This window comes from Anser cygnoides, chromosome 16 (genome assembly GCF_040182565.1).
Source record: "Anser cygnoides isolate HZ-2024a breed goose chromosome 16, Taihu_goose_T2T_genome, whole genome shotgun sequence".
NCBI classification, from domain to species: Eukaryota; Metazoa; Chordata; class Aves; order Anseriformes; family Anatidae; genus Anser; species Anser cygnoides.
In genome coordinates this window covers 9,793,344-9,818,044 of record NC_089888.1, presented here as the reverse complement: position 1 = coordinate 9,818,044, position 24,701 = coordinate 9,793,344, and the positions used below count along the sequence as shown (strand labels likewise).

The following is a 24,701-nucleotide window of genomic DNA, read 5'->3' as shown; positions in this document are numbered from 1 at the left end:
CATTCTAAACATATTTTACATAAACTGTGGTCTCTGGAAAATGAGTAAGATTCTGCCATGATAGAGTCTGATTCAATTATATCAATGCCATAGCACTAAGTGAATTAATGCCATTTGTAAGACTGTATTTGTGTTTAAATTGTCTCCAGAATCCAGAAAGCAGTCTGCTTCTTGAGATGCTGGTAAGATAAAATGCAGAACAGAAAAATTGCATGCATATAATGCATAAAAATGTATTCGAACCCAGTCAGAGTCTCAGGAAGGAGAATGAACTTGCTGACGACATGTTCAGAGCTTCAGGAAAGGGAATTGGACTTGCTGATGTCTTGAGGAAAGACCATGTGTATTTAGTGAAACAAACTTGGTTGAGTTGATTACATTTCCTGTTTTCACCAAGAACTTCAGAAGTACACTCTGTTTTTGAAGTGTCACAGTGTATACCTCCCAGAAAATGCTAACCATTGCTACTGAAAACTTGCAGGTTGAGTTCTAGTTCTAGTGAAACTGTTTGGGAAGTTGCTTTGTTTCTTTTAAAGGAAAACTAATTTCTTAGTCATTATTAAATTAAGGTAAGAGGTTGTGTATCTTTTTCAGCTCATGCAGGAAAATATCTTTGTCACCCTATTATCTTACAGGAGCTACTGTATTTTGTAAGAAGAAAAAAATGTAGTAATTGGCTAATTTACCTGAGCTTTAATTGGTGTAGTAGTGATAGTAAGGATTTGGGGTTTTTCTCTAAGTATATTAATAAACATGTTTTGCCAAGAGTGCATGGATAAATAAAATTGGACTGTTGTATATGACTTTCAGTGTTTCAAGAATAAGAACAAAAGCATTGGCTAAGCTTTGAAAACTAGGTTTTGTCAGTAGATTGTCCCTAGCCTTGAGTTCTGAAAGATTTGCAAACTTTCTGCTTCAGTGTATAAAAAGAAATTGAGATCAAATGCATTATTTTTTTTTCCTAGTAAACTCAAATTGTATTTTAATGGTTTTATTCAATATTTAAGTGCCTCATCATTTTGCAGTTCTGTCTAGAAATCAGAAAGATGTATCGGTCCATATTAAAATAATGAAAAAATATTGGTATAAAAGCATGTTTTGCATTTGTAAGTAACAAGGTTGGTTAGATGTTTCAAGAGAAGAGAGATGGTTCATATATTAAGAAAAAATACATGCACACACACACAAAGAGAACAAAAGCCTAGAATCAACATCAATTTTCCCCTCCCTCCCAAGTACCCACGAGGCCTATGCTCTGAACAGCTTTGTCTCCTGGTAACTTTGAGGTTTTTTTCTGCTTATGTTCTAGTTTCCATTTTATGATACAGCAGTGCAAAATAAGTGTGTATATAAAGCTTAAATACTATATGGGTGGCCAAATATTTCCGGAGCATAGGAAGATACTTCTGAGCTCTTCAGAATTTAATTTCAGTTAGGCAGAGAAAGACAAAATATTCATTAAAATTCTTTATCTAATATGGAGTGCTTTACATTTTTTTTGACATATTAAGCTTGTGAGGGGAAGAAAAATAATGAACTTTCTATCCTGTTTAGATACAGTTTTAGATAGTTGTATCAAAGCAAATATCTCACCCTTGTAGACTGTGTCAGTCTTTACCACTACTACTCCAGTTGAAGTCACGTATTGGTGAGGCATGAAACAAGCTTTCATCAGGTGAGTTAATACATTCACTTGAAAACATAAAAGTTAGAGTTGGTTAAAAATAAATTATGTTTTCAGATGTATATGTTCCAACTCATATCTTCATGTTCTAAGGCTCTTAATGTCTATTTCTAATTTACAGAGATTTTGTAGCTTGGATTAGTAATCCTAATTTAAATAATTTAGGAATGTATACTTCCCTTTTAACAAATTATGTGAATTAATTCAAATTTAATTCCAAGTTAAGCTGACATCATAATATGTAGACATGCGTTATACAGCTTACATTCTTCTTAGTAACCTGTGGATTATATCATGTCTTATGGCATGGAGTCACTTATGAATTAAGTGTGTGTAAAGCTGGAAAGTGACTCTCCCTTGGTATTCTCTTGTGAGCCCCGGCAAGGGCATTTTGTCTTGTAAATGGAGAACTTCATTAAAATTCTTCTCTCTCTTTTTTTAAAGAATTTTACTGCTGTTATCAGCAGTAAAGAGAATAGTGCACTGGTCACAGCACAAGCTCTTTCCATAGCACCCACTGTTTTGGCAAGAATGATGGGGAGAAGTGGTTTCCACTTTTAGAACGTCAGTAAATATTAATGTAAAACTCAAGCAGACCATATATATTTCAGTCAGCCAATGACTTGCCTGAGTTTCTTCTATTGAAGTGTCTGGATGTACAGAAAAGAATGGTGGCGGTGTGGTTTCTTACCAGTTATGTAGTTATCACATCTCATTATAGTAGCCCATATATCACATCCTGTCTCTTTGGTGGTATTTGAGCTCAGGATTCTTTCTTTAGATATATTTATAGCATTTTAATTTTTTTTTTTAAATGTTAACTAAGTCTTCCAGATACAAGTTGGTAAGGACGTACCTATGTTAAAAACATTCTAAACCTGAGATGCCAGCAGCTACACCGACAGCCCAAACGACCACATACGGTACAGGGGCTTGGACATTAGTTGAAATGAAAGGCTCCCTTCAGCATCTTTCGGCCTCCTGTTGCCAGTGTCATACAAGTACATGATGTGGCTGCGTCATGTCCAACTGCCTTTTACTTAAAAGAGCTCTATCCCGATGAGAACAGCTAGCTAAGTGTAAGTTCAATACCTGTTTGCAGCTGGGTTATGAGGACAACGTTTGTTACGACTGCAGAATGTGGCTCACATGTCTTTGGGTCACAGGTGAGCTGCTTTAACCACTGTAGCACAGTGCCGAAGCTGACAGGTGAGACATTTTGCCAAGTATTCTGCAGTGTGTGGTCAAGGCAGAGGGATAAAGACTAGCCTTTTTTCGTGACAGTGAGTTCACTGGGACCCCTGTTTTTCTTCCATTTTGTTATGACGGAATCTGAAATCTATTGCAGTGGCTAGCAAACAGGGACATATAGGAAACAAATTAACAAGTAATGACATTCCAAAAATAGAGCACACACATTATTTATCAGAGGAACAGGAGAAGTACCAGGAGTGTGCTCCACCTCTGCCAATCCTTTAACTGAAAGTGCCCTGTCATTTTAATATATGCAAAGAGAACAAGGCTCGAGTTAATTGTCATGTCTGAAAAAAAGAGGCAAAGTGCACAGCGCTTACTAAACACAGCAGGGAAATTGGTAAATGAAACCTGACAAGGCCTGAAAAATTATAGTCTCCCTAAGATGGAACGTATAATATAAAAAGGATGTGTGCTGAGTTAAGATTGTTTAACATGTTGCAACAAGGTGTGCTTCATTGACTGCCAGATTACAGATAGCACCTTTTATTTTTTTTAAATGACAGCCCTGATTCAGTGAAGTCTGTGTCTGAGTCAGTTATTTGTTATCTAGAAAATAGAGGCTGAGAGGGTGGGAGAAAAGGGGAGTGGAGAATGATGAAATCCATATGTTTTGGAATAGTATTTTATCATCGGTTATTGTACTGAGGAAAGTGCTAGATTTGGATAATGATGTATCAATACAATTAACAAAGTAATTTGCTTTTTCCTTCATAATGTGTGCATAGCTGCTTTAGTCTTAAAGTATAGGTGAAGACTTAAAAGATAGGTGAAGCACAAAATAATTACAGCACACTAAAAGCTCCACATTAACTCTGTACTTCAGTCTCGTTATCTGTTTCTGTAGTTAGTTACACTGTGCTGTCGGTTCACAAAGCTGTGGTTAAGGTTCAGTGGTATTTTTTCCGTCTGCTTCTTTTCCCCCCCAAGAGGTTAAAAAAGACGTTGCTTTAACGTACTGTAGTCTACAGGATAGTGTGTTATATTTGATTTCCTTTTTAAACAGGCATATGAATTATCTGTGAAACATTTAAGGAGGACCGAAGATGTAATCCTCTTTAGATCTTTCTAAAAGTAGCCATTGTGTTTACCTCATCTGGCACATTTGGCTATGAATGTGTCCTACTGTTGCTAGCTGTGCCACATACAATGATATGGTTTATCACCTGTCCATTCCATCCAAAGTCTAATGTAATACTTCTGTGATGTTTTTTAAAAATCGGATTGAAAACTCAACCAATTTTAGACTTAGATTTTATATCTGTGCTATGTTGAATGCCTAATTTCTATATGGTGTAAACTGAGTATCTCTGTAGCTCATCCTGAAAGTGGGGAAGGCAGCTGAAGGTCAGTACATCAAGCTCATTGACATCAAAATACACCAAACAATGGCTTTGTTTGAACAGTCTTGATTTTGGTTGAACCGTTTCTAGGCAGGAAACAGTATGCTCACGTGTGGAAAGTGGTACCAGCGCAGGGAGAGCTGATGGAGAAGCAACTGCACAGCCCAAATGCCAGGCACTGTAGAGTAGCACTGGCTTTGAGACTGGCAATTGCTTGGTGCACTACTGTGCTTTGGTATAGACACTCTGGGATCCCAAACTAATTCGGGTGAAGGAGAACAGAAAGCAGCGTTGACATAAAATATTCTTTATATTTAAATTGTCATGAAGTTGGCTGTGATCTCATTACTCAGATGAGGAAGCAGTGGTTTTAGAGAAGGGACAGGGAATACTACTCTAGATGCTCTTGTAAATCCTTTAAGGGCCTTCCTGTGGGATTATTCAGGAGGTTTCTTTACAGTTACTTTATTGCAGTACTACTTTTAGAATTTCGATTCCATCTTCTCTTTAAACAGCTCAGATTACTTATATCTATAGAAGGAATATTTATGTGAGAGGAATAGAGAAGGAATATTCTAAAACTCATTTAAATAGTATTAAGATTTTTGTGGGGTTTTCAACTTCATGCTTTCTCAGGGTTCCTCTCTTTCCACTTGCAGTTCCAGTCATACAGAATCCTTTAGGTATATACTGGTGGGTCTTGATTCTCCTTCACACTTCTTCGAGTGATTTAGCACTATCAGATTCTCCTGCATAGTTCAGCTTCCCAGTGAGACTCCTGTTTGTGATGTTGAACTACCTCCATTCTTGCACAGGCGTATGCATCAGTTTATCAAGCTGCTCTAAAAATCTGAGAAGAAAAAGCTTCACATCACACTGAACAGTGAATATAATTTATGCTACCTTTTTCCTTTGTAAATCCTGTGCAGTAGAGATATCAGCAAATAGCCTTTGCTGGGTATAAGACATCCCAGGAAGCTAGGTGGCAAGCTGTAACTGAGTGCAGTATAGGACTGGTTTAGCATTTTTATGGAAATGAACAGCTGAAGGAGTTAATTTTCCATCATGTCCAAACAAATGTTTCTGATACTGCATCTTAGGATTTCTTTTGATTTTTCTTCTTTCTGTGTGTGCTTTTGTTCTGGTTTGCATGATTAGCAGAGGTTGATTTAGCATAAAATGGTGTTATAGAAGTCTTTAATTAGCAGACAATTTACTCTTGATGCTTACTCTTATGTGACCACATTGTCAATCAACCTTCTAATTGGCAATTCCAGTTCATACAAATAAAGCTACAATCAGTATTGTCAAAGGGATGGTTAAAACAGCAGATGAATGCGAATGCAACCAGTTGATATGAAAAGCTTCAGTTTAATCTCTTAAGAAATGAGCTACTTGAATAGAACTCCTTTACCTGCCTACTGGTGATTACCTATTAAGTAGTCTGGGTAGAAGTATCGATTTTGAAACTCTTGATTTTGGATAGGACTGTGGTGTGTGCTTACATGTGAATGTCTCATAAATATTTCCCAAGAGCAATTTATTTTTCTAATTAGCTTGAACAGCCTCTGCTTTACATAGTGCTTTAAGCAGTTTTCAGTAAATCAATTCAATCACGCAGCTGTTGTTTGAAACTTTTCCTAAGTTACCGTAATTCTCTGTAGAGACCCAGAATCTCACTAATTAGTACACTTAATCGTACCTTGTATAAAATGCATGATAATATGGATTACTCATTCCTAGAATTTCATAGAAAAACAGGGTAACAGAAAACCAAATGTTTGTAGCTCCGAAAACAGTTTGCTATTCTCATGTAACAGTTAGTGCAAAGCAGTGTGTACAAGCTGACGTAGAGTGGCTAAGCGCTTAGTTTTGTACTTGCCAATCATAACTTTACAAAATAATTAATTTAGATTTTAAAGTTACTAAGATCAAACATCTACTTTTTTTTTCCTCCTAAAGGAAAAAAAATGCATTTAAAATAAATATTTTCAGTTCTTTTATGAAAGAAAATCTATCATACTAGCGGCATTTGTGATGCTGAGATTCAGATTTTTTGTTTTTTTTAGAATACAGCAAAAATGACAGTTACAGTTAGTACAATTGAGTTATAAACTTTCACATTAAAATATCTGAATAAGGTTTACTTTTTTTAAGATTATTAATGTTAGATGAAATATTGAAAAGTAAACACTTTTTTCCATGTACAGCCTTTTTTGTTTTTCAGGATGTGACTTAAAATGACTTCTGATTCTGAAGGTCCTATGAAAAATATGCTGTGCTTGAATGTTTGCTAAGGACATGTAAGTGACCCATTTTATACTTGGACTATATGTACCTGAATAGTTATTTCCGTATCATTTTTAAAGCTGCGTATTATACATGTAAGTATATAAGAAGCATGGGGAGAGAAGGAGGGAAGAGAGAGGAGGAGAGGGAAAGAGAGCGAGAGAACCAAAGCCTTACAGCAATATTGACATAAAGAGAGTTTTTCAAGTTTGCTTTTTTGTGGACTCCTATCCTTGTAAATGGGAACGTCAGTTGTTTCTGTGGTCAGTCTTACAACAAAAGAAACTTTGGCTGGTTTGAATAATATTTTGAATCAGAAAATTATTTTTTGAATAATATTTTGAATCAGAATTTATCACTGGAAAGCTATCATGCTTTTTATATATATGCTTTTAAGGAAAAAAATATATTTTTTTCTTAAGAATGAGGAGCTGCTGAAGAGAATGTCTTTCGTTTTATTTACATAAAGTTAAATTTAATGATATAGGACTTTCCTTAGCATAAACCAGTTTATTACAGTTTGCATCTTAAGATAAGTTTTCTGAATTATGTCTTGGTTTTTAGAAAGGAAGATTGTATTTAATACTTTAAAATTATGTACAATTAAAGAAACTCCAGGCCATCTTCATGATTCATTGAAAAGGACTGGTTTGATTTAATTTTTCATAATTGGCAAATACTGGGGAATGCAAAGAGCCAGTTTATGCTTTTTCCCTAGTGAATTCTTCAAACGAGAAGTCAGCTCAGACATAAGAGCTTCCAAATGTGCTATATGCCACAAATACATATATTTACTATAGCAAAACGTTGATGGTTTAATGGGACTAAAAGAGTGCTAAAAGAGTTTATGCACTTAATACAATTTTATCTTGTGTGTATGTGTGTATGGTCAACTATTTCAACTAAACAAATACAAAACCTAAATCTGAAGTACATACTTGTCTATATTTTTTGGCTTCTGGTAGGACAGAAGTTTCCCAATTGCCATAACCTTTTTGGTAAATAAGTCTTTAACCGACTGAGAACACCGGCATAAGAAAGAACGTAAGGGAAGTAGCACTTGAAGGAAACGAGCACACTGAAAGACAACATAGCAGAAATTAAGGTTCTCAGTTAGGAGCATTCCAGTTTATGTGAGAGTGAGGGGAGTAAGACCAGGGAAGAAATGATCATATCAGGCTGAAAACTTTCTGCTTAGTGTACTCAGTACTTCTTAATGTGCTTTTGAGTTGAATGCTCTCTAATAAATGGCTTTAGGAACTTTCTCAATTTCAAACATCTTATTGTTGACATGATTACTGTTTTTTGGTGGACCAGGACACAATTTTAGAAGAATTTTTTAGCCTGTCTAAATATTGAAACTGGCAGGTTGAAAAGAGCTAGTCTTCTAAACGCTGATGATTTCTTTAAATTGTCAGTTTGTTTTTTGAAATTTGTACATATATTGTTGAAATGGATGGACTGTTAATTACTAGAACTTGTTTTATGTCATGTGCAAAACAATAGTGCTTTTTTTTATCAGTCCATTTATGATTTTCACTGAAAAATTAATAGACCTACCATGTGAAAAGTATAATGCAAGGGCAGAGACATATGCACCTCATTAAAAGGGACAAATGCTTTTTTCAAGACACTTATTGATAAGCAAAAAGTTCTTTGTTATTTTTTGTTTTCTTCATTCCCCATTTTGATGAGTGAGAAAAAACATGGAAAATTTAAGATTATGTTGGAAAAGGTAAATCTAGTGGTATTGCAAAAACAATTCTAGGATTTAATATTTTTAAATAGTCATGAAAGTTTGGAACATTTTCTCCAAATGTTGCTGCCTCTGGTTCCAATCCACTGGTGGATATAGGAACATTAGTATATAGTGGTTCATTACTGCTGCAGCTGAAGGAATTAATGTCTTTCTCTTTGAAGACATTAAACCATCTCTTATAACATCTTGTCTTTTCTCAAATTTAAGTATAAACTTTCGACTGCTCTGGTCATATTTCCTTCCATCCAATTTTAACGTTGTCTATTTCATACAAATATAGATCTTTCTAAATTGTTTGGTGAGAGCAAGTGCTGTGTTTTCCCAAATAATTGGAAGATAATATTGGACAGAACAAGGTGTGGCTTATTATGAACTGTACTGAATAGCAAAATAGAGTATAGCTTTTATTTTACTAAGTGTTTCATGGGAATGACAAAGGATTCCAATGCAGTGTAGTAATTTTCTGGTTCTAATAACATCAGACTAGCAAACATTTGAAAGTTATTGTATACATACGAATTATTGGTATACCAATATTGGTATACATGGAATTATTAAGTATACCTGACTTTAAAATTAGGCAGTCCCAAGTAATTCTATATACAAATTATATAAATTAGGGACAGATAAATTTTAGAAAAATCTAGTTGTTTGTGATAGAATAGAATTTATATTCAGCATCCCTTCATCCTTACATGTAATCAATTTGCTGTACCTTTTTGCATTTTAAGCACAAACGTGCATATACTGTTAGTTAACCTTTTATGCATGAGGTTTGCCATCCACTTTTTGAGTTTGTACCTGTAACTTCGAAGAAAGACAGCAAAACAGTTGTCAGATTTTTTATGAGTCATTATTGTCACGTCTATCTTTCAGTTGTTCTGAGTAATAACAATAATATATGATGAAAGATTATAATTCCTGTGCTTTGGGTAACTTATACTTATCTAAAGTTTCTTACACTTTCCATGGTTTACGTAGTAACTGAGCTATTTATTGTGTCAAATTAAGCTAGCTTATAAATATCTTTTCATTAAGCAAATAAGAATTTCATTGTGCAATTCTTTTCTAACAAAAAATGCTTTCCTTAAGTCAGATTGTGCAATATAAGCAGTAGAGTCTTTCTAGCACCATCTTTCTAGCTTGCATTACAGATGCAAGAGCCAGAAATTGTGCTTTGAATTTAGCTCAGAAAATAGGTTTACGAAGGTGGTTGTATTAAACTTCTTTTACTTCAGTGGTAAAAATGCACTGACTTTAGAAAACTGTTTCAGAGCTGTCTTCTAAACATAATGAGTAGCATAAAAAAAAAATAAAAAATCCCCCTGTCCCCCAAATAGATTTGTTTTTCAAAAAACTCTTTAGCCCGTCAGAAATTACAGGTTCCTATTCAATAGATAAACGTAACATCTGGTATCTTTTAACTGGTGATTTATTTCATTATTAACTCACTCAATAATAGCTTCTTTTGCTAAGATGTCCTGTAGCAGAAAGATTAGTTAGACTATTAACAGTTTGTACTGTAAATCCACGCGTATTGGAAAGCAGCTGCTAGAGTTTCCTTAGCTAAGCAGTTGTTGTAGATGTTATGTACCTTCTCAGGAATACCTTTGGAAAGGTATTCTTAGGGAAAGGAAAAGGCATGGGCAGGGCACTCTGCAGCTCCAGGCTGGAAGAACTACTGCAAGCTACTTGGGTATAACAGTAAGGAAATGAGCTACACCACTTACCAAGTTTTTCCTTCCTTCTTCAAGCTTTTATTTGTAGGCACTTAATGTTTTTCTTAAATACAAGTGCTGTGATGTGTATCATGTTTCTGAGACAAAACATAGTAACTTTGTTTTCTATTTAATCCTATGCTGAGTTCAATACCTGTCAATACAGGTAGATGCCAAACCAGAAATGGCATTTCCGTTCTAAGTCACTTAATGCAACCCAAATTACGTTCCATTGAAATGCCAAAAATCAAGCTATCTGAGCTCGATTTTTTCAATATTTAATACAGTTTCAATCTTTCTTCCTCTTAAATAGAAGCATTTGCTCTTGGCTTCGGACATACTTGCTGTGCCCACACCCTTCCTGAGCCATCCTCAAATCTTATTATAGCTTAAGCTCATCCTCTCTCTCGCCACAATAGCTCTTCGTGTTGCAGCATCACACTTTGCCCAGGAATGCAGCTGCGAGAGGGGAGAAGCACCGATCCTGATCCTGGGGTGTGTGTGTGTCACCTGCGGCCTGAGCGTGCGCTCCGCAGGCGTAAGACCCTGTGAGTCTGTTCCCCTGAGCTTCAGAGAATCGGCCGCTTTTTGCGTGATCGTAGCTTGTTTATATAATTTGGTTTTGAAACTACTTGTTCAGCTGAGCAGCTTTTCGTTCAAGCTGCTTAATTGAAGAAAATACCGTTCTTGCTGCCATTTGGCAATATACTGTCATCTAGTGGTGTAACTGTGTACCTGCAGCCTCAAGCAAGGTGGGCTGCTATTTTCCCTGTGTTCAGGAATTTTTACCCTGGAGAAATACCTGACTGAATAACAGTCTTCAGGCTTGCCGTTCCATCTACCCTGTCTTATCCATCCTGGTTTTGCGTCAGAGAGTTAGCTGTTACACCAGCTTCGTACCTGTGCAGTCCTGGCTATAGTTGTGGAGTTAGGCATCTTGTGTAATAGTTTGTTTCAAATGCAAGATTATACTTTACTGTTATTTTGAATTTTCCTGTGATTTACAAAGTATGTTATCCTTTCCTGTCCTATTGCATATCACTTGGAATGAGACTTGGTTATCAATATGACTTTATGTTAAGCATCATGACATTTGCTTAGCTGTAAAGAGAACTTGTGCTTTAAATGTATGCCAGTTTATTTCTGAACTATGCACATCTGCAAGAGTAATCCAGTGTTTCCTCCTCAGTGCAGTCAGCAATCCTCTGTCCTTTTTAGTCTCCAAAGGTTGGTACTGCTGTAGGAAGAATGTCCCCAATTCTCTGTCCATAGCTGACATACAGTGATAACAGTATCAAATGCTGCAAGCAACCCCTCTGCTGCTTCACACAAATATGTGCTTGTGGGTCTTTCCCTTTGTTTGCTCCTCTTAGGTAGTAGTACTTTTTGCCACAAAAAGCTGGTAAGCGAAAACCAAATTAGTACATCAGAAGCAATGCAGACACCTCTCTTTTTTCTTTAGATGACTTGTCCTGAAAGCACTTTGTTTACTAGATGTCTTTTTAAGGCTATATGGCATTTAAATTCCTTTATTGTTTTATTTGCAAAGAAACCTATTTCTTTTCAAGTTTCCTAGTGTATATTAAAACACTGAGAATCTTACTATTTTCAGCCAAATTGGAGCTATACGGTCATTCCTGTTCTATGGTGCAAAGCTTTAAACGTCTCTGAAAATGGGGAAAAATTATTTCAGCATATATAGAATACAGATTACTCACACTGTAATTTATACTATGAAATTAAATGCATTTTTTTACATTTATTTTTGCTGACATTGATGCAAAGTTCACCAAAATATATGTTTACAAAAATAGGTTTAAAAAAATGTAACCAGATGTATTTTTAATATTAAAACGGTAGATGGATTTTCAGTTATAAATAAATAAATGAAGACTCAGTTCTATAAATAAAAATAAATGAGTTATCTGGGTAAATTCTCTACATTTTAGACTTTTATTTTGAGAGGTTCATTCACAATTCTTATTTTATTGCTTTTAGTTGCTGATGTATGGTCAGGATGAGTGGATTAGGAGAAAACTCCTTGGATAGCTTGACCAATGAGTCAAGGAAGCGCAAGCCATTGCCTTGTGATACCCCAGGTGCAAGGTAGGTGTATAGAGACTTCTCCGCTTCTTTTGCTACGTGTTTGGTTTTTTTACTATTTTTCAAGTTTTCATTGCACTTTTGAGTATGTTTAAACTAAGCATTGTGTTCAGTTGAAAAATTCTTAGGGCATTTTTTGTTTTGAAGATGCACAGCTTTACTATTATGTGTAGATCTGCCAAAGCTTACGAACTACACTCGGTAGTCTCTTGCTAAATCTTATTGGAGTGGATGTTTAAGGAGTCACTGTTTGAAGCTGTGATTGCAAGACAAAAGAAGAAAAACTGGTTGCTTCAAAGAAATTACAGAGGCAGCATCTTATATCTGGTAATTGATTTGCAGGCCTCATTTCAGATGGTTATGGTTACTACAGAATACTGCAATAGAGTGAGCACTTTTTTGACGTGCATTTCTCCAGACTAGTTCTTTGCAACCTTGTCTTGAATTTTGTTATTCCATGCTGTCTTCCTGCCTCTCATTCAAACCTGTCAGAGATTCAGTTGTCTGAGGGATTTAGTTTTCTGTCTCAGACCTCCTTACTTTCTGCCACACACTAATGGTTCTGTGCTATACTTTCATGTTCTTGTTCCCACACAGTAAAACCTTTTCAAAATGTCTCCAGTTTCACCAAAATACCAGGCGTCATGTGTACTCTTATTTCTCCCTTTTACACACTTCCCCACTGTCCCTTGCTAATTTCCTCCATCATGTAAGAAATTGCCTATGAGATCCTCAGATCCTTGCACCATATCCCAGAGTTTCTTTGGGAGTGTCCTCCACATAGTCCCTTGGGAGGTGGTTCTGACAGGTAGAGTCCTGGAAGGCTGGACCTTCTTTAAGAATGAAATCTGAAAGGCACAGGAGCAGGCTGTCCCAATGCAGTGAAAGTTGAGGGGAGAAGACCAGCCTAGCTGAACAGAGATTTACAGGAACTCAGGAAGAAAAAGAGAGTTTATGAACTCTGGAAGAAGGGACGGGCAACTCAGGAGGACTGTAGAGCTATTGTGAAGTTGTGCAGGGAGAAAACCAGAAGGGCCAAAGCCTAACTGGAACTCAGTTTGACTAATTTAGTAATGGACAATAAAAATGCTGTTATAATTATTATCAACAACAGAAGGAGGATTATGCAGGTCATACCAACCCCATGCAGTGGTACAGGCTTTGGGAGGAGTGGCTCGAAAGTTACCCAGAAGAGAAGGACCCAGGGGTGCTGAGCAGTGTGCCAAGGTGGCCAAGGCCAATGGCATCCTGGCCTGCATCAGAACTTGTGTAGCCAGCAGGACCAGGGAAGTGACCGTCCTCTTGTACGTGGTGCTTGTGAGACCGCACCTCAAACATTGTGTTCAGTTTTGGGCCCCTCACTACAAGAAGGACATTGAGTTGCTTGAGTGTGTAGAGAGAAGAGCAATGAAGCTGGTGAAGGCACTGGAAGACAAGATTGAGGAGGAGTGGCTGAGGGAACTGGGGTTATTCAGTGTGGAGAAGAGGAGGCTTAGGGGAGACCTCACTGTTCTCTACAATTACCTGCGCAGAGGTTGCAGAGAGGATGGTGTCCGTCTCTTTTCTCGGGTGACAAGTGATAGGACATGAGGAAATGGCCTCAAGATGCACATGGGAGGTTTAGTTCAGATATTATGAAGAATTTCTTCATGGAGAGGGGTGGTGAGGCATTGGAATGGGCTGCCCAGAGAAGTGGTGGAGTCCCTATCCCTGGAGGTATTTAAGAGACATGTGGATGTGTTTAAGTGATGGGATTCAGTAGGTCAGATTGACAGCTGGACTTGGTGGTCTTGCAGGTCTTTTCCAACCTAGGTGATTCTATCATTCTCAAAGATTTTTCATTGTCTTTTGATTCCCTCAGTGTGTCCATTCTTGCCCCCTTTCCTTTCTCCTGAATACCTCTTCCTACTCTCAGGATGCTCTGGGTATGCCACAGTCCTTCTTGTTGATTTAGCTTATAGACCATATCTTTACTCAGCAAAGCTTTACTTTTTCCTGTTAAACTATGCAGGAAAAGAAATTTCAGAGAGAGACTTTATCTCTCAACATTAGGTTGTCTGGGATTCTGATTTTCTTGGAAACTGAGATGACTTTTTCTTTTTTTCCCCAATGCCTAGAAATTTATTTTAGGTATCACCTTTCATAGTCATCTCATTACAAGCAATTTGAGAAGATTTTATAAAATGCTAAATTCCTTTTTATAACTTATAAACAAATCTAAAGTAACTTAAGATTAAAATAGGAATGTTACAGTTTTATAATAGGCGGTTACTATTTTCATTGTTTGACAATAGCATATCACAGAAGGATTTTTTTGGATGAATAACCTCATGTCCTCTTAAGATAAATTGCTACTTAAGATTATTAAGAAAACAAAAAAGCAACAAAACAAACAGCAACAGAACAAAACATACGCACACCCCGTTAGATTTGTGTTTGCTAGAAGAATGACTACTACTTAAGTTTAATAGATAGGTGTTACAAGAAGTACATTGAAGTTCAGTGTGAGCACACAGCTCTTGTGCATGATGGAATATAAGTATATGTAATAATGTTTTTGATTCCTAGTCTGACCTGCAGCGGTGAGAAGCGTCGGCGTGAGCAGGAAAGCAAATACATTGAAGAACTGGCTGAACTGATATCTGCTAATCTGAGTGACATTGATAATTTCAACGTCAAACCAGACAAATGTGCTATTTTAAAAGAAACCGTGAGACAGATTCGACAGATAAAAGAGCAAGGTACAGTTCCCTGCTAAGCCAAACAAACAATTTCATTTTCTTGTGATTCCTTTTTCAAAGGGTAAGACTAAGTGGTACAATACATATATTTTTAAATACACGGGTATATGCCAAAAAAAAAAAAAAAAAAAGAAATTCATAGTGATGGAATATATATATATTCCATATATATATATATCACATGACTATATATATATACATATTAATATATATATTTTAAATGACTAGCCTACCAAGTGTCAACTATACATATTTCCTTTGGGCAGTAGATTCTTTTTTCAAATCAAGTGAACTATGTTGTGTATTTTGCCAGTCTTGCTAATTTACCACAGTTTTGAATACATGTTAAAACAGTTCTAAAAAGACGTCTTAAGATATTTCTGAATTTCTTAAGATATTTAAGATATTTCTAATGCAATTGCATGTACCCTAATATAATAATTGTTTCATTATACAGCTTAGTATGCGATACCACAGAACAAAGTTTACTGTTTGTTTTCTGTAATTCTCCTGCCTGATGTGGATGCCCATTGCACCTTTGCCTGCAACCAAATTACTCATTTAGGATATTTTGATCCTTAAAATATAATTTTATTTATATATATACATATACATACAGACATATTCGTGTGCTCACACACACATATTTATTAACACTACCCAAAGACTGCTCATAGAACAGTTGTGATAGCATCTGAGGACTGTGACCAATGATGATGAGATAATCAAAATAAAACCAGAAAGATGTGCCAAAAAGTCTGTTTAATGGACATTGAAAGATTCATCAAGCATTCATCAGACATATGATCCTGGAAGCAGCAGAAGAAATACTGTTCGCAAAACAGAGTGGTGGTTGCTTTGATCCAGCTTTAACTGTCAAGTCAATTTTTGTGAGCAAAGGGTTTGATATTACGTAGCCATGACATTTACTCTGGTCATAAGCAACAAGAACTATTTGAGATCTCCTCTCTCATTAGTGTTTTTTGTTTGTTTGTTTGTTTGTTTGTTTTTTCCTTTATTTATTTACTTTCCAGAATTTGGCTAGTAATATTAAAAATATAGTTTCATATGAAATGTTGCTTTATGGAAACATCTTCTGATTTTCAGGAAAAGCTGTTTCTAATGACGATGATGTTCAGAAAGCTGATGTGTCTTCTACGGGTCAAGGAGTTATTGATAAGGATTCCTTGGGACCTCTTTTATTACAGGCAAGTACAAACTAGGCACCTGGTAAATCCCTAGAAAAAAAAATTAGAGCAGCTGAAACTATTACAATAGAGCCTGCAATGCTATAGTGAAATAGTATGCAAGAACTATATGGAACCATGAAAGGATCAGAAATAAAATCCATTGTGTTTTCTTATTTTTGTTGAAATAGTCTGTAGAATGAAAGAAAAGAATAGCTTTTGGCCTTTTCTTGTATTCTTGTGCTTTACTTTTTCTGGCAGTCATTAGGAAATTACAACTAAAGCAGGGCTTAGCCATACAAGAAATATTTTCCCTTAGCTTTAGGGAGTGTCCATTAAAATAAATGGATGAGGTTTTACAAAGACTAGAGGTATGTGATGTATATCGATGTTTGTGTTTCTAAAATGTGGAGCATCTTCAACAAATGCTGCTATCAAGCATATTAATCTAAGAAAAAGCATGTTTGAAACTTTATCGTTTTAAATAAAAATTTAATTTTTCTTTCAGTTAAGAACATACAGTATTTTAACAAAAGGATAGACTCTCTGTTACTTTGTCACTTGGTGGTGGAAATGTCTTCATGGTTATGTCTTACTACTTGTTTCTACTGAATTTCTTCGTATTTGAGTTTGCCAGCTATTGAAATAATTTTATGAATTCATTATCTTCTGTTCAGATAAAGAAAGAATAAAACATGAAAGCTGGTTATCACTGTGAAAAATCTCAATTGAATAATAAATGAATAGATTGATTTTGGATATTGAAATCATTTCTTAACAGGCACAATTTTCTGTGCAGAAAAAATTGAAAATTTAGCGCTACCCATGAAAAGAAATGCATATATTGTAATTTGACGTTTAGCACCTGCATGATTTTTAAACTAAATTATGTTCAGAATTTTGCAGTCTTATATGGTATGTTGTCACTTTAATATTTAGGCATTGGATGGTTTCCTGTTCGTTGTAAATCGAGACGGGAACATAGTATTTGTGTCAGAAAATGTCACACAGTATTTGCAATATAAACAAGAAGATTTGGTAAATACAAGCGTCTATGGTATCCTGCATGAAGAGGACCGGAAGGACTTCCTTAAAAACTTACCAAAATCTTCAGGTAATGAAAGTTGACTTACTATACTGTCATTAGACTATTTGAAAATAATCAGAGAAGGAAAAAAACAAACACCTAAGTAACTTGTAATGGATAACCTTACAAAACAAGTTACTTTTGCAAAGGAAATTTGACTTCAAAAGTATATTAATTTTGAAAACATGGTAGTATGTTCTTAATAGTGCACAAAATTAAAATATTCTTAATAAACACACCACTAGAAATAAATGCGCTGGAAATTCACACTGTACTTTAGCCTTTTCAATTTGTTTACCTGTAACATAAAACAAGCATACTAAAGGAACACATTTTGTATAGCTACAGGACTAGCTGAAGGAACTGCTTGTTTTTTAAATCTGGGAATGACTTTTCAGCAGTCTTTCAAGTAAGAGTGAAATTGTCATATTAAGGAAATATATTTTTTTTTTTACTTGGCTCACAATATTACTATTCCCAAGGTATAGAAATGATGGTATATTGAGTACATTTTAAAACTCTTTAATCTCTCTAATCTAGTAACAAGGTATCTAAGTTAAGAAAAAAAATAGAAAATCATTATAAACCCATACTGTGTTCTTTTAAGTTAACGGAGTTGCTTGGACCAATGAAACACCTAGACAGAAGAGCCATACATTTAATTGCCGGATGATGGTGAAAACCTCTCATGATCTTTTGGAAGATGTAGGCAGCCATCAGGATACACGTCAGAGATATGAAACAATGCAGTGTTTTGCTTTATCTCAGCCAAGAGCTATGATGGAAGAGGGGGAAGGTAGGAAATTTTATTCAATTACTGTGCAGAAAAGAAATCTCTGAGTAAAGCTTTTTGTTATTTGGTATGTGTTATGAAATCTGTAGCTTATGCAATCCGTTTCTGAATGAAGTAGGAACAGAATGCAAAAACTTAAACTCTTATTGTTTATACTTCTATTTTAACAATGCAAGATGCTCCATCTATTTTATTAGATTCTTTAACAGAATGAAATAAGAAAGAAATGAAAGAAAAACTATTCTTTTTTAAATACAGATTTGCAGTCTTGTATGATTTGTGTGGCACGTCGTATCACAACTGCTGAAAGAGTATTTCCAACAAACCCAGAGAGTTTTATTACGAGACATGATCTTTCAGGTGAGAAATGTACCCAAGATGAAGGTATGAAGGTATCTTTTTTGTCCATGTGCTTGTTTTAGATACATAAATAAGTTGCGGATCCATAGTGACTAGCAGAATTCATAACAAGAATTCCTAACTGTTTTTTTTAAATATACCATCGTTGGCACTGGGGTGTAATAGCAAGTGTGGGACACATTTTCTGTCTGTATGCTGGTATGGCGTTGTCTGGCAGGTTGGTTTAAAACATTGCTTGTGTCTTTACTTGGCAGCATTTCAAATTGTTTTCATTATGCTTTCCTTCACATGTAAGAAATATAAATCATAATTGAAGGTAATGAAAGTTCTAGAATGTTTGTATTTTTCTGCAGTACGTGAGCTAATATTTAAAGCATTTTACGCTGCTTAAATTGAAATAACTATATTGGGCTTTTCAGTGTTTATGTTTAAGATGTTAATTTGTGGATGTAGCTGGTTAGTAGAAAGTTTTACTGTCTGTGCATCCTTTAGGTGCCTGTAACCAGAGATAAAGTTGCTGTATGTTTTCTAAAAGCTCTAGTATTAACCTACGGATATTTGAACTTCCTCTTTTATGATTATCTAAATCCGTTTGGGAATTGATGTTTTAACAAGCAGCATCATACTCCCATATGGCAGATTATTCATAAACGTAGCTTCTGCATACTTAAAATTGGGTGTTAGGGTGATGAACAATTCAAAGAGTGATGTTGGAGCCTTCAGAAATGTATCATGTTTATATGAAAGGATTGGTATAGTCCTAAAGAGTTTATCTTGCATGTTTTCTTCCATGTAACAGGCAAACTTGTCAACATTGATACAAACTCGTTGCGATCTTCCATGAGACCCGGCTTTGAAGACACAATTCGTCGATGTATTCAGAGGTTCTTATGCCATAATGATGGACAGACATGGTCAAACAAACGCCATTATCATGAAGGTAAAAATCTGTTTACAGTGTTTGCTTGTACTGCTTTTCCCAGTGACTGCATATTTTTCTGAAAAACAAAAATGCTAAAATCCTGCCTGTGTTCATTTTTTCCATATTTTTAGTTAATTGCTGTGACTCATATGTACAGTCTGAAGAAGGATGAACTCTTGAGAAATAGAAATTCTGATAGAAGTTATTTTGTTTTTCTAATGTGTCTGTGTAGATACTTTTCATGGAAAATGCCAGATAAATAATCTGGAAGCTTGAAGTAATCTTTTTTTCTATGGATGGATATAGCAATGACAGTGACAGCTAAATTTCTGTAATAACATGTAATCCTTGTTTGTCATTAGCTTGTTATTCTCTTTTAACATGACTTTCTTTTTATTTTATTTTGCTAAAGAAAGGATAGTTTATTTGTTAGCTAGTCTGAAAAGTGGTAATGTTTGTGTTGATGCCTTTTTTCATCTTATTCAAGATACAGGGTTTCAAAATATTTTCAGTGTTCCAGTGTTATTTTGTAATGCTACTTTGATAATCTTGATAAAGTGAAGTACAGCCACCATCTACAGTAAGAAAATGAAATTTCGTACATTTTCTAAATTGTAGTGTTTCTCAATGATTAACAAATTCAAGTAGGGGGATATTAAATAAGGAAAGTGTAGTGGCAGAAAATGGAGATTCCATTGGAAGTTCTTCAATTTAACTGATTAAATAAATCCCACGTTAAGAAGAAATTTGGGTCTCAGATTAAAAGCAGTGGTTTCCACAATTTTTTGATTTAAAAAAAAATAATAATTTGAAATTGAAAGTACTTAATCAGAAGGCTTCCAAATTTCATTTCTATTTCATATTTGTTACCTATTTATTTAACTGAAGTTGCTATTTAAGCGTTGATTAGTCTTTCTCCCCAAGGACGAGTCACGGAAACCTGCTAATCTAGTCTTGGAAATCTGTTAAATATAGAACTTTGCCAGCTGTGCATGGTTAGCACAAAATACTGCAGCATCAAAATAATCTTTTGTTTGCTTTTCTGCTCCCTCTGCTGTTAGAGGAGAAAATGTGTAATGCTTCCTTTAGTTGAATATCACTCTTGTGTATGTCTTGGATTATTTTTGTCTTCATCAGAAGAGGGATATTTTGCTGAAAAATCTATAGAGTGCATATTAACAATTTTTGGTCTTTTACATATGACTGATATCAGTGTATTTCCTTTACAGCTTATACACAAGGTCATGCTGAAACACCATTGTATCGGTTTTCTTTAGCGGATGGTACTATCGTAACTGCGCAAACAAAGAGTAAACTATTTCGAAATCCTGTAACTAATGACCGTCATGGGTTTGTCTCTACCCACTTTCTTCAAAGGTGAAATCAATGGTGTCTGTCATTTAAGTGTCATAGCTTTTAAAAATATATCTAACCTTGAAGATACCTGAAAAACTAGTATGCCAAAATATTTTATTTGGTTAAAGCTCAAACAGAAGAATAATAATTTGGGAAGCAGTGTTGCATAGCATGCAAATAAATGACACATTTATTCAATCTTAAGATTTTAGTCGACATGCAGCCTCGCAGCTGTGTGGCAGAATGACAGCCCCAGTCAAAAGGGAAGTTTTTCCCTCTGTTCCTGCAGGGGGCCTGTCATTATGTGTTTAGTATTCTTTTGGGTTAACATTTACAATGATGAAACACTGGAAATAGAAATGCTTAGTTATGTGCTTTCTCTTGCATCTTGTTCTTTTTAATTGCAGACCAGTTAAAAAGACAACAACAAAACCCCCTCAGATGCATCACTGATGACTCAAACGTACCTTAAATAGCACTTCCTGTGACCTGTTCTTGTTGATTGCAGGAATAATTGATATGCCACTCTGGAGGGAGTCTCTCAGCTTCTGGCATTAAAGTACCTCCAGATGCTGAAAAATGAGTAGTTGAGATTGTTCAGGGTGTGATTAGTGTGCATGTTAGGATAGTGTCATGCGTTGACTCAGGAACGAAGTAGAAGAAGGAAGAGGTGATACTGTATGCACTTGTAACTCAACTCACCTAAAGGACTGAGCACTTCTAGAATGAATAAATGAGTGGCATAGTTCAGTTCTGTGTTTGTGGAGATGCTTGAGTTTTCACTGTTCTTATTGAAAAATTATTTAATACTGTTGTTCTGTCTTTATAGCATTTGATTCTGAATACAGTTTTAATTTGTTCTCTTGGGGTGTCTGGGTGTCTTGTTGAATTTACAGAGAGCAAAATGGATATCGACCAAATCCTAATGCAGTTGGGCAAAACATGAGAACACCTGTGGCTGGAAATACAAATTCTGTTGGTGGTCTTATGAACATGTCACCCAGTCAAAGCATGCCATTGCAGAACAGGAACTATGGCATGGGAGATCCCAATGCAGTGGGTCAGCTGAACAACTCTCGATATGGAGGCCCTGGTAGTATGGGGCCAGTGAACTCTGGACCAGGAATGCAGTCCTCTGCTTATCAGAACAACAGTTATGGGTTAAATATAAGTAGCCCACCACACGGTAGTCCTGGTTTAACATCCAACCAACAGAATATAATGATATCTCCTAGGAATCGAGGGAGTCCAAAAATGAGTTCGCACCAGTTTTCTCCAGTTACAGGTACTTCATTTTTGCTGCAAGCTATTTTTTTTAAAGCTCTCTTCTCCCACTTTTATCTGAATTCCATTTTTCATCCTTTTTAACAGTTCTATATGACTGTGTACACGTGACTTAAATATATTATACGTAATTTCATGTTAAAATTTATTTTAAAGTAATTAACTTTTAAACTTCTTAACTTTTTTAAAAGTAATTAATGTAGCAGTCAGACATAATCCTGAAGGAAAAGTAGGTATAGTCAGTACTGTAATCTAATAAGTTTGCTCTCTCTCCTGTGATACAGGTATGCACTCTCCAATGGGGTCTGCCAGCAACACCAGCAACAGCACTTTCTCTAGCAGTTCTCTTAGTGCTCTTCAAGCCATTAGCGAGGGTGTTGGAACTTCCCTGTTATCAACACTTTCTTCTCCAGGTCCAAAATTGGATAATTCCCCAAACATGAGTGTAGCTCAGCAAAATAAAGGAAGCACCCAAGACTCCAAAAGTCCTTCCGGCTTGTATTGTGAACAAAATCAAGTGGAAAGTTCCCTCTGCCAGTCAAACAGCAGGGATCTCCTTAGTGAAAAAGATAGTAAAGAGGGAAGCCTGGAGGCACCTGAAAGTCAGAGAGGACAATCTGAAAGCAAAGGGCATAAAAAGCTGCTTCAGCTACTCACGTGCTCCTCAGATGAAAGAGGACATTCCACAGCATCCAACTCGCCGTTAGAATCTAATTGTAAAGAATCTTCTACCAATGTTACCAGTCCTTCAGGAGTTTCCTCATCGACATCTGGAGGGGTGTCTTCCTCCTCAAACATGCATGGGTCACTCCTGCAAGAGAAGCATAGAATTTTACATAAATTGTTGCAGAACGGTAATTCTCCTGCAGAAGTAGCCAAGATCACAGCTGAAGCTACTGGTAAAGACACATATCATGACACTGCTAATACAGCCCCATGTGGAGAAGGCACTGTCAAACAGGAACAACTGAGCCCAAAGAAGAAGGAAAACAATGCTTTACTAAGATACCTGTTAGATAAAGATGATGTTAAGGATCCACTTTCCAAAGAGTTGAAGCCTAAAGTAGAAAATGTGGATAATAAAATGGGTCAGTGCAGTAGTTCTACTATTCCTACTTCCAGTCAAGAAAAGGACATGAAAATAAAAACGGAACCAACAGAGGAGGTAGAGTATAATGTAAAGTGATGGTAATGAACTAGTCAGTGTTTTGTTTTTTTTTTTAAATTACAGTGAGTTGCTAAAAGGACAACACTTTTTTTTTTTGTTGTTGTATGCACGTATAAACATTTCTAACATGTTATGTGCGGATGGTAGGGAACTACATGGTCAGGTTTTATTGTAACTGCCAACGCTCAAACAAATAGAAGTATGAGATATGTATTTAACCAAATGCTGTAGCTGTACTGAAGTCCTGGTGTAGTGCAGACTTTAAGTTATTGTTTGATTAAGGTAGCATCTATTTACAAATTGTTACCTAAAATTAAATCTTCAGCATCTGCAATTTCACATTGAACGTGTTTATTTTTGTGGCTTATTATGAAACAGAGCTGTTAAACGCCTTTATAATTAGCTGGCAATGCAACAAACAAAAGGTAAAACTAGCAGACATTATGTAATGTCATTTTGAAAATATATGCAATACATAAAAATGTGTAATGCTTAAAATAGATATTGACTGGGTTTAGTTAATTGGTTCTTGTACTCTTTTTTTCCCTTAAATGAGGGAAAAGTTGTCTCAAATACATATATATTCATATATTATATATATAAATATATATACTTATATATTGATACAGTTTTCAAATATATATTTATATATGTCTATTTGCTTCAATATTTCAAGAGATGAAATTCCAAGAAATGTCACAATAAAGCAAACTACGTCTCTGTGAAATAATTCTACTGAAAGCAGTGGTACACTTGTTGGAGACAGCTGTTCATAAAATTATGAAGTACAGATAGTACTTATTTTGCATTTAGATCCTAAGTCACCTTTGGAACTGTTTTAAAGCAAATAATACCAGTCATTATGGCACAGTTTACTGAAAACACGTTGGTATCTTAGAATTTGGATTTTCCAAATCAGTAACAACTCTAAATAAAAATGCCTATACAATTCTTACATTTGCGAATGGCTGACTCTAAGTAAAACACCCTGTAACACTTCTGAGTACCTCTTATAGAACAACAATAAACAGTTAGTAACAGTGTACTTACAGCTCCTAACAACTGTGTAATAGTACCCTAGTATAGTTTCAGTACTTGCTCCTGAGATCTTACAAACATGTTCAGACAAGCTTATTGTGTGAAGATTCAAAACCATTATATATGATTTTTTTTTTTTTCTGGTAAAAGCACATCTGATTCAACAACAAATATACAAAAAAGATTAGGGCTCCAATTGACTAGAAAAATATGTGGGTACTTTTTGTCTGGTGTTGTGTTTAGCAATGATCAAATTTGGATATTTATGTATGGCAAATGCAGTATTTATCACTGAATGGTAAACATTCTTGATATTGTTTGCTGCTATTAGTATTTTTATGTTTGTAATTTGAGATGACTGCAATTTTATATTCGAAAATGAGTTTCTTGTTATTTACATGTACCTCCAGTTTCACCTTATTCTCAAAATTAACAGAGCAAAATACTCTAAAAAACATAGCTAATTGATATTGGAAATTCTTTGGAAATTGGGAGAAAGCCTAAGGTACTGCCCGTGAACTAAAATATTTATCTCAATAATATTGTTTAAGATTAGTGAGAAGCTAAATAAAAGCTGAATGATAGTTGTATGATAGTAAATGACCTTGGTTATTT

The 24,701-nt window shown here is 35.4% G+C and overlaps 1 protein-coding gene across 9 annotated transcripts in view; it reads left to right on the top strand.

Annotated features, from left to right (window-relative positions):
- Positions 1-24,701, top strand: part of NCOA3 (nuclear receptor coactivator 3) — an 85,617-nt gene that overhangs the window by 49,089 nt on the left and 11,827 nt on the right. For 6 of the 9 annotated variants that reach the window (XM_048072464.2, XM_048072457.2, XM_048072459.2 and 3 more), the window contains 11 exons: positions 6,509-6,584; positions 12,046-12,153; positions 14,719-14,891; positions 15,999-16,099; positions 17,018-17,192; positions 17,773-17,961; positions 18,217-18,318; positions 19,118-19,258; positions 20,470-20,617; positions 21,493-21,881; positions 22,165-23,045. In XM_048072464.2, the coding sequence (XP_047928421.2) occupies positions 12,056-12,153; positions 14,719-14,891; positions 15,999-16,099; positions 17,018-17,192; positions 17,773-17,961; positions 18,217-18,318; positions 19,118-19,258; positions 20,470-20,617; positions 21,493-21,881; positions 22,165-23,045 (2,397 nt within the window). In that variant the 5' untranslated portion in view covers positions 6,509-6,584; positions 12,046-12,055. Of the gene's footprint in view, positions 1-6,491; positions 6,585-12,045; positions 12,154-14,718; positions 14,892-15,998; positions 16,100-17,017; positions 17,193-17,772; positions 17,962-18,216; positions 18,319-19,117; positions 19,259-20,469; positions 20,618-21,492; positions 21,882-22,164; positions 23,046-24,701 lie in introns of all 9 variants that reach the window. The other 3 variants (XM_048072462.2, XM_048072463.2, XM_048072460.2) reach the window with 2 other exon arrangements.